The 10,271-nt window shown below is 43.7% G+C and overlaps 1 protein-coding gene, 1 non-coding gene and 1 pseudogene across 2 annotated transcripts; all 3 read left to right on the top strand.

Annotated features, from left to right (window-relative positions):
• Positions 1–1,416: 1,416 nt before the first annotated feature.
• Positions 1,417–7,705, top strand: LOC121562248 (serine/threonine-protein phosphatase 6 regulatory ankyrin repeat subunit A). The gene is made up of 5 exons (XM_045215811.1): positions 1,417–1,426; positions 1,565–1,635; positions 1,763–1,963; positions 6,961–7,048; positions 7,473–7,705. The coding sequence occupies exons 4-5, from the start codon at positions 6,961–6,963 to the stop codon at positions 7,703–7,705; spliced, it is 321 nt and encodes a 106-aa protein (XP_045071746.1). The 5' UTR covers positions 1,417–1,426; positions 1,565–1,635; positions 1,763–1,963.
• A 321-nt stretch (positions 7,706–8,026) lies between these two features.
• LOC121563212 lies at positions 8,027–8,145 on the top strand. Its single transcript, XR_005999815.2, has one exon. It is a non-coding gene; the product is annotated as a 5S ribosomal RNA (ribosomal RNA).
• Positions 8,146–9,320: 1,175 nt separating this feature from the next.
• LOC121563216 lies at positions 9,321–9,438 on the top strand (annotated as a pseudogene).
• Positions 9,439–10,271: the final 833 nt, after the last annotated feature.

The raw sequence follows: 10,271 nt of genomic DNA, 5'->3' as shown, positions 1-10,271 counted from the left end.
CAATCAGTGCTCAGAATTGGCAGTCATGTTTGTGCGCAACTGTCCTGATAAAGAGTTGGCCCAAGTGTTCAAGAGCAAACCCATTCGTGACTGGACAGCCAGTGAGGTACAGGATCGGTTGGATGAACTGTTAAGGGAACGTAAAGCATGTAGAACACAACTTTCACAGCAGGTTGCTGCTGTTTTTGACTGCCCTCAGGAGGGAGTGGGTCCTGTGAAAAGACCTAATGTGTCATCTTTTTCTCAATGTGGCCGTGAACCAGACCAGGCATCATCTGTATCTGAGGGTGGGACATTAAAGAAAGTTTTGACTTTGTTAGAGAAGGCTCTGGTCAGCAATACTCAGCAATACTCAGTCTGTGAGTGGCACAGTGGTCTAAGGCACTACATCGCAGTGCTAGCTGTGCCACTAGAGATCCTGGTTTGAATCCAGGCTCTGTCGTAGCCGGCCGCGACCGGGAGACCCATGGGGCGGCACACAATTGGACCAGCGTCGCCTAGGGTAGTGGAGGGAATGGCCGGCTCAGTTCGTAGAGCATGGTGTTTGCAACGCCAGGGTTGTGGGTTCGATTCCCACGGGGGTATGAAAAAAAAAAGTAACGTATGCACTAACTGTAAGTCGCTCTGGATAAGAGCGTCTGCTAAATGACTTAAACATGTTAAATGTAGAGGGCCCCGTAAACAGTTCCACAAACTTCAGCATGAGTGCGCTGACTGTGGAAGCACTAATCACTGGACCAAAGCTCAGTGTCAGATGCACCAGCTGTGCGTCAAGTGCTTTTCTCCGGGCCACATGAGCTTTGACTGTAGTGAGGCTGGGCAGCGACAGAACCCTGGATGTGGACAGACTGGCAGGTCTCAGGAAAACTAGAAAGCCTCCGTTCTGAGGAGGGCAATGTGGGGCATTCTTATTTTTCCTCCACTGATGATGATATCCAATCTGTTTATTCTTACTTTTGTGAGTCAGTACCCAAGAACAACACAGTCATTTTTCAGAACACAATGAGAATTACTCAGAATGACAGTTTGTTTTACACCACTGTGCTAGTACAGGATAAAGTTGAGCTGAAGGGGATGTTAGATAGTGGGTCCATGGCTACTACTCTGCGCGCAGATATTGTACCTCGGTTGAGGGAGGCAGGAGTGGTAGAGGGGAACTTTCTAGCTCCTTCAGACATCATCCTGGTGGGTTGTGGTGGGAACAAACTAGCCCAGTGGGCATGTGTGACTTAAAAATTCAACTTTATGGCTTCTGTTATGTAGTCCCAGTGCTTATTGTTGATGGGCAGGTTGATGAACTCATTGTGGGAACTAATGTGTTGAAGTCTCTGATTAGACAGTGAGTTTCTATGTGCTCACGCAGGTGCTCCGAGAGCTGTGGCTGCACCAAGGGCTAAGCTATTGTGTGTTGTCTCTTCGTGTACAGGTATGTCATTTATTTTGTCAGAATTATGTTGTATATCATTTTACTTGTATTGTATAGTGTGTTGTTAGGCACTGAATGTGTCCCCTGTCGGTCTGTCCCCCTGTCGGTCTGTCACCTGTTTTTCTGTCTGTGTCCCAGGAGCCAGAGTAAATGCCAAAGACAACAAGTGGCTCACTCCTCTGCACCGGGCCTTGGCTTCCTGCAGTGAGGTACGTGTAGTGATACTGTCAGCCCTCACACACACTCCTGTGCATATGTGTTTGACTGTTAAGTGTGTTGTGATTTTTAAATGCACTTTAAACAAAGTTGAACATGATTTGAACTGTGTTCCTGTAGGAGGCTGTCCAGGTGTTATTGAAACACTCTACTGACGTGAACGCCAGGGACAAGAACTGGCAAACGCCGCTCCACATCGCTGCGGCCAATAAGGCAGTCCGCTGTGCCGAGGCCCTGGTCCCTCTCCTCAGCAACGTGAACGTGTCAGACCGGGCCGGGCGCACGGCGCTGCACCATGCAGCCTTCAGTGGACACCAGGAGGTTAGCAATTAGCATGGACATGATTACACACTGTAGTCTACACTTTATACCTGCCCTATCCCCACGTTGAGCTTACTGTGCATCCGATTACTTACAATGGTTGTATGTAGGGCTGTGACGGTAATTGGATAACCGTGACATTGACGGTTTTGGATGAAGAACACCATGAAAATAAAATTACCGTCAAAACCAAAAAGAAGTATGATTTTCTCTCCATAAAATGTTTTATCACCTTTATTTTAATGTAGATATACTTTATCCATAGCGGGAGTGTTAACTATTGATTATATGGTATTGTTTTGCTGACTTAGTTGGAGGAGATATAGACAGTTTAATAGATGGACTATCTTTTGATGCACCGCAATCACCAAATCTGCTCTATGCGCGAATAGGAGAGAATCTTTGAAGGTCAATTCAGGTTAATTGAAGAGGGGGGGGGGTGAGGTGAAAAGTGGGGACCGGGGGTAACTATAGTACCTCTAGATCTATAGCCTACAGGCTGGGGGGTGGGTGGGTAGCCTCTGACCTCTGACCTTCACCTCTGACCTTTTTCATTGTTACAGTAGATCAGAGGAGTGAGGTGAAAAAGATGGCTCTCATTGCAAAAAAAAACCCCATAACAACCTGTTTGGGCACATTTCAGTTTCACACCTAACGACGATGGAGAACCAGATGACTTGGCCAGCCTGTTTGCAGAATATGCGCAAAACCCATAGGCTACCTACTAAGAATTCCAGCACCACAAACGGGACACCGATAAGTGGCGAGCACTGCCAGACACTGGAACTCGTTATTTAGTCATAGGAATGGTGCCTTTACGAACGGTGGAGAAACCCGCCTTCAAATAAATGCTCTGGAAATTTGACAGACTATACGAGTTACCGGGGAGAAAGTATTTGTCTCAAACAGCGGTCCCTACCTTGTTCAACAAGGTGAAGGGGGAGGGTTCAGGCAGAGCTAAAGGACGTAGATTTGTTTATTTTTGCACTGAATATGGACATGTGGTCAAGTGTAAATATGACTCCTTACATGAACCTAACAGTGCACTATCTGACGAAAGACTGGACACTGAAATCCAACTGTTTGGAAACAACCTACATTCCGGAATTCCTTGACTGGGCCCTTGACGAAAATCTAATGTCCTGTATCGCCACAGACAACAGGGCCAACATTGTGGCTGAAGTGAGGCAACTGAACTGGCCTTGGCTAAATTGCTTTGGCCACAATCTCCATCTCGCTGTCACCATCAATGTGAAGCCAGAGCACAGGCCGTGTTCTAGGCCTATGTAGAACTCTGGTGGGCACTTTTTAGCAGAGCTGGCGATTTAAAAGAGGGACCTAGTAAGGCCCAGACCGAGCTGAACCTCCCAATTCACAACCTCATTCTTGTGAGAAATGAAGTTTTAATAACTAAGCTGTAATAACCATTTATAGGCTATTCAATGTTAAAAGAATAAGCTATGCAAAATTATTGTTCATGAATAATTGTAATTCAGATGCCCGAGCAAATAAACAAACAAAATAGGCTAGTTTCCTTGAATCACTTAATGTTGCATTACCATAGGCCCATTGTTTTATTTAGCCAATCATACTCTAATTAAACCACTGATTATAATGAGTTAATAATGAGAATATAGAACATATTCTGGGAATCCTACATGTTACGTGTGTATACTATACCAGAAAGCATGATCATTAGCTTCTTCTGGATTGTTTTAAATCGCGTAGCCTGTCGGAAGGCAGCGGGTGCGGCGAATAGGCTTCCAAATAGATGACTGTTGAGTTGTGAATGTCAGTGAAAGAGAGGCTCAACCAGGCATATCGCAATTTTTCAAAATACAATGGAGGGAAAACAGTTTGGAAAGCAATTGGCTTATTGCTTCAAAGAGAAGAAGATGAAAATACTAATGTCTTTTTAATGATCAAAATCCTCAACTTAATTGAGGGAACAGTATTATTGGCATCGGCTATATCCCCGGTGAGTGTGCATATTCACTGTCTTTATCACTGGGTCAGTGCCACTTGAAAGTCGTGTTGAAAAAGATTCTGCTAATCTCTCTAGTCATATAAAGTGTAGTAGAATTGCGTGATTTTAAAATAATAAAAGGCCACATTTTTCCAGTGAAAAGAAACCTACTCCACCACCCGCTGCATTGAACAGCCTGTGATTGAGTTATATTATTAGCCTAAATTATGACTATCCAATTTACTAATCACATTAGGAATAGTCAGCTATTTTACATAAGTTCCGAGCTGGTCATGGGTGCACTTCAGCCACGCTCAAGGTCCTAAACGATATTATAACCGCAATTGATAATAGACAGTACTGTGCAGCCGTCTTCATCGACCTGGCCAAGGCTTTCGACTCTGTCAACCACCGCATTCTTATTGGCAGACTAAATAGCCTTGGTTTCTCAAATGACTGCCTCGCCTGGTTCACCAACTACTTCTCAGATAGAGTTCAGTGTGTCAAATCGGAGGGCCTGTTGTCTGGACCTATGGCAGTCTCTATGGGGGTGCCACAGGGTTCAATTCTTGGGCCGACACTTTTCTCCGTGTATATCAATGATGTCGCTCTTGCTGCTGGTGACTCTCAGATCCACCTCTACGCAGACGACACCATTTTGTATACATCTGGCCCTTCATTGGACACTGTGTTAACAAACCTCCAAACGAGCTTCAATGCCATACAACACTCCTTCAGTAGCCTCCAACTGCTCTTAAACACTAGTAAAACTAAATGTATGCTTTTCAATCGAACGCTGCTGGCACCCGCCCACCCGACTAGAATCACCACTCTCGACGGGTCTGACCTAGAGTATGTGGACAACTACAAATACCTAGGTGTCTGGTTAGACTGTAAACTCTCCTTCCAGACTCACATAAAGAATCTCCAATCCAAAGTTAAATCTAGAATCGGCTTCCTATTTCGCAAACAAAGCCTCCTTCACTCATGCTGCCAAACATGCCCTCGTAAAACTGACTATCCTACCGATCCTTGACTTCGGCGATGTCATTTACAAAATAGCCTCCAACACTCTACTCAGCAAACTGGATGTAGTCTATCACAGTGCCATCCGTTTTGTCTCCAAAGCCCCATACACTACCCACCACTGTGACCTGTACGCTCTTGTTGGCTGGTCCTCACTACATGTTCGTCGTCAAACCCACTGGCTCCAGGCCATCTATAAATCACTGCTAGGCAAATCCCCGCCTTATCTTAGCTCATTGGTCACCATAGCAGCACCCACCCGTAGTCTGCGCTCCAGCAGGTATATCTCACTGGTCATTCCCAAAGCCAACACCTCCTTTGGCCGCCATTCCTTCCAGTTCTCTGCTGCCAATGACTGGAACGAATTGCAAAAATCTCTGAAGCTGGAGACTCTTATCTCCCTCAATAACTTTAAGCATCAGTTGTCAGAGCACCTTACCGATCACTGCACCTGTACACAGCCCATCTGAAATTAGCCCACCCAACTACCTCATCCCTATATTGTTATTTATTTTGCTCTTTTGCACCCCGGTATCTCTATTTGCACATAATCTCTTGCACATCTAGCATTCCAGTGTTAATACTATTGTAATTATTCTGCACTATAGCCTATTTATTGCCTTACCTCCATAACTTGCTACATTTGCACACACTGTATATATATTTTCTGTTGTATTTTTGACTTTATGTTTTTTTACCCCAAATGTAACTCTGTGTTGTTTTTATCGCACTGCTTTGCTTTATCTTGGCCAGGTCGCAGTTGTAAATGAGAACTTGTTCTCAACTGGCTTACCTGGTTAAATAAAGGTGAACAATTTTTTTTTTTTATAAGTTTGCAAATGTGATGATGCATGGAATGCTTGATATTTTTCATGGAGAAAATTAGCTTCCCCAAACTTGAGAGCAAGACTGGCCTAAACGCGCTAATGTTTTCCTTTGCTAATGTCCGTCCCGCCCCCCTGTCAGCTGTCAGTTTTGTCGATGACCACGTACATAAGACACGCCAATCACCGACACCTGAAGTTCCATGACCATCACAGCCCTAGTTGTATGCTTGAGTTTGTTCAGAGGAGGCTTTGAATAAAATCCGATCTGAGTGTGAAATGCCTTACTGAGGGTAAATGGAAGCTCCTCTTGTGCCCGGCTCAGCCTTATACAGTTTAAGGTACTTTACCGTATCCATTTCAGTAAGGCCAGATTGTCCAAATTCTACCCAAATATTGATGGTACATGTGACAGGTGTAAAAGCTCCTTGGCGGACTTGACCCACATGTTCTGGTCCTGTCCCCGTCTGGCAGATTATTTGTCCACTATTTAAAACCCTTTCTGAAGCATTTGATATAAAGTTGCAGCCTAGTGCAGAAATTGCTATTTTTGGAGTACCAAACAACAATCCTTCTCTGACCAATAGACAGCTAGATGCCATTGCCTTTGCCTCCATGTTAGCCCGCAGAAGGATTTTATTGGATTGGAAATCTATCAATCCTCCCTTAGCCTCTCTTTGGCTCAAAGATCTGAAGCTGTTCCTAAAATGAGAAAAAATGAAGTTACCATTCGAGGGTCAACCAACTCATTTTATTCCTCCTGGGACCCGATGATATCCTATTTTGAACAGCTCCAAACACTTCCTCCAGATTAGTACTCTTGGCCCCACCTTGAGATTACTGCTATATAGGCCTATAAAATCACTTAATCACCTGAAATTGTTAGGCTATTACATTTTTGCTTGAAGTAACGTTGTTGTATACTTTTGTTTTGTTTTCTGACATGTAACTCAATTACTTTCCCTTTCTTTTTAAATGTGTTTGGAGGCATTCTGGGGGGGGGGGAGGTCAAAGGGGGACTAAAAGGGGAGAAATGTACCATGTCTTTACATGTTATCTTTCATTCATTGTGAATACAAAATATATAATTTTAAAGGGAAGGCTTTGAAGCCAGATTTAGCGGATTTTGCTGTTTAGTTTTCCTCAACCTGTGTTTTGTTTCTCTCTCCTCTCCCTGTTAGATGGTGAGGCTGCTTCTCTCCAGAGGAGCCAACATTAATGCCTTTGACAAGAAGGATCGCCGAGCAATCCACTGGGCTGCTTACATGGGTGATGAGTTTACCACATCATTTACATTCTGACTAATGTCCTTTATACCAATGAATGAATGAATGAATGGACTGTGTGTTAGTCTCACAGCTCAGCTGTATGAGCCACGTCTAGTGTGTTATTATGTCAGAATCATGTACTAAGTAGGTTGATTAGATGTTTTCAGTTGTACTAACATGATGTAGGTGTTGCTTATGGTGCTGTGTACCACTGTAAACTAATCTATCTCTCCCTCTCTCTGCCTATCTCTCTGTGTTTGTATCTCTGTTTCTCTCTTAACCCCCTTACTATCTCCCTCCTTTCTTCTCTCTCTCTCTCTCTCTCTCTCTCTCTCTCTCTCTCTCTCTCTCTCTCTCTCTCTCTCTCTCTCTCTCTCTCTCTCTCTCTCTCTCTATTTATCCCTCCCCTTCTCTCTCTACCATAGGGCACATTGAGGTGGTGAAACTGCTGGCCTCTCATGGATCAGAGGTGTCCTGTAAAAACAAGAAGGCCTACACCCCTCTCCACTCTGCAGCCTCCAGTGGAATGATCAGTGTGGTCAAGTACCTCCTGGACCTTGGTGTGGATGTGAGTCAACACGCATTCAAATGTGTAGGGGGTTTTCATAATAGTAATGAAGAGAGAGAGGTTAGAGCCAGTGGTTTTCTAACAAGTTGAATAGATTTAGTTGATTTCTTACTAAGTTCAATAAATGTTTGAATATTGTTGAATTTCGGTTTAATGTCTGGATTCCGTGATTCGGTCCGTAACGCCTATTTTATAGGGCCCTAGTCAATGAACTTGTCATAAATCAACATAGGATATGCCCTCTCCCCCCCAACAAGACTCAAATATATATATATATATATATATATATATTGGAAATGTAAGCAAGGGTTGAGCTTCTTCAGTTTGTGTCACAAAGTGGATACGTTTCTGTGTCCCTTTCAGAGTGAGTGACACATTGACTTTATATAGTGTACCAAGAGTTGTTCCCTCGCTGACGGCCATACCAGCCTGAATACGCCCGATCTCGTCCGATCTCGGAAGCTAAGCAGGGTCGGGCCTGGTCAGTACTTGGATAGGAGACCGCCTGGGAATACCAGGTGCTGTAAGTGTTTTGTCCCAGTAGAGCGTGCTCTTGTGTCATGGAGCAACTGCCTTTTATTTATCACCCTAATAATATCATGGATTGTTATTGGACTAAATGCAGTTTGTGTGTGCTGCCCTGCCCTGATCAAATCAAATAATGGACAGTGCGTTTCCCTCAAAATATAGGCAGTACATGCAGCCTTTGTTTTTAGTCTAGGAGACAGTCAATGTCTGTAGTCCATTAGGGCACTATAAAATCCCTTCAATGTTTTGCCTGATTCCGTTAATTCCCAAGTTCCCTTTTCTCCGTTTAGATTTCCCCGTTGACCGTTTGTCCCTATTTTGGCAGGTTTTCGCTCTCAAAAGTACACCTTTTTAATAGCAAAACAGCACAATTGGATGTTCTATGTCCACAACAATGTTTAAACCCTATCAGGTGACCATTTGTGAGGTCTGGGAAAAATGTAAGACATTTAGATTTTGGGGTGTAGTTACCCTTAAATGCAAGCGTGCACCAGGAAGAGACCTTTGTTTGGTTAAGCGGTGTTGCTGTAGAACATATGGCCACTGGAGTGATGCAAATGATCACGGTATAATTCTGCCAGGCAGTCATAGGCTACTTTGTAGTTAACATTTACTTGCGAAGGTTTTGGGGAAAGCCATTCCTTCCCTACCAGAAGAAGGTTATCATTAGCATCATCGCTAACGGCTACACAAAGTGTAGACATACGCGCGCACCGCACACATGCACACAGACAGGGGCATTCCTGTGCCGTTTCAGAAAGTTCATGGAAATACGAATCACTGATGCATTTTGTTCATGTCTTATGATTGACTTGGGCAAATGAATGCGTTTTCTAACAAGTTGAATAGATTTAGTTGATTTCTTACTAAGTTCAATAAATGTTTGAATATTGTTGAATTTCGGTTTAATGTCTGGATTCCGTGATTCGGTCCGCAACGCCTATTTTATAGGGCCCTAGTCAATGAACTTGTCATAAATCAACATAGGATATGCCCTCTTCCCCCCCCAACAAGACTCAATAAAATATATATATATATATATATATATATATATATATTGGAAATGTAAGCAAGGGTTGAGCTTCTTCAGTTTGTGTCACAAAGTGGATACGTTTCTGTGTCCCTTTCAGAGTGAGTGACACATTGACTTTATATAGTGTACCAAGAGTTGTTCCTCGCTTACGGCCATACCAGCCTGAATACGCCCGATCTCGTCCGATCTGGAAGCTAAGCAGGGTCGGGCCTGGTCAGTACTTGGATAGGAGACCGCCTGGGAATACCATGTGCTGTAAGCTTTTTGTCCCAGTAGAGCGTGCTCTTGTGTCATGGAGCAACTGCCTTTTATTTATCACCCTAATAATATCATGGATTGTTATTGGACTAAATGCAGTTTGTGTGTGCTGCCCTGCCCTGATCAAATCAAATAATGGACAGTGCGTTTCCCTCAAAATATAGGCAGTACATGCAGCCTTTGTTTTTAGTCTAGGAGACAGTCAATGTCTGTAGTCCATTAGGGCACTATAAAATCCCTTCCATGTTTTGCCTGATTCCGTTAATTCCCAAGTTCCCTTTTCTCCATTTAGATTTCCCCGTTGACCGTTTGTCCCTGTTTTGGCAGGTTTTCGCTCTCAAAAGTACACCTTTTTAATAGCAAAACAGCACAATTGGATGTTCTATGTCCACAACAATGTTTAAACCCTATCAGGTGACCATTTGTGAGGTCTGGGAAAAATGTAAGACATTTAGATTTTGGGGTGTAGTTACCCTTAAATGCAAGCGTGCACCAGGAAGAGACCTTTGTTTGGTTAAGCGGTGTTGCTGTAGAACATATGGCCACTGGAGTGATGCAAATGATCACGGTATAATTCTGCCAGGCAGGCATAGGCTACTTTGTAGTTAACATTTACTTGCGAAGGTTTTGGGGAAAGCCATTCCTTCCCTACCAGAAGAAGGTTATCATTAGCATCATCGCTAACGGCTACACAAAGTGTAGACATACGCGCGCACCGCACACATGCACACAGACAGGGGCATTCCTTTGCCGTTTCAGAAAGTTCATGGAAATACGAATCACTGATGCATTTTGTTCATGTCTTATGATTGACTTGGGCAAATGAATGCGTTTTCT

This window comes from Coregonus clupeaformis, unplaced genomic scaffold, assembly GCF_020615455.1.
Source record: "Coregonus clupeaformis isolate EN_2021a unplaced genomic scaffold, ASM2061545v1 scaf0523, whole genome shotgun sequence".
Lineage (NCBI taxonomy): Eukaryota > Metazoa > Chordata > Actinopteri > Salmoniformes > Salmonidae > Coregonus > Coregonus clupeaformis.
The sequence above is the reverse complement of the archived record's forward strand: the minus strand, read 5'-3'. Positions and strand labels throughout refer to the sequence as shown.

What these genes read in the sequence shown, in the direction of transcription:
- LOC121562248 (XM_045215811.1), top strand. Translation starts at nt 6,961, where the DNA reads ATGGTGAGGCTGCTTCTCTCCAGAGGAGCCAACATTAATGCCTTTGAC. An exon ending in CCACTGGGCTGCTTACATGG is followed by an intron (nt 7,049 to 7,472) that starts GTGATGAGTTTA and finishes TCTCTACCATAG; the next exon opens with GGCACATTGAGGTGGTGAAA.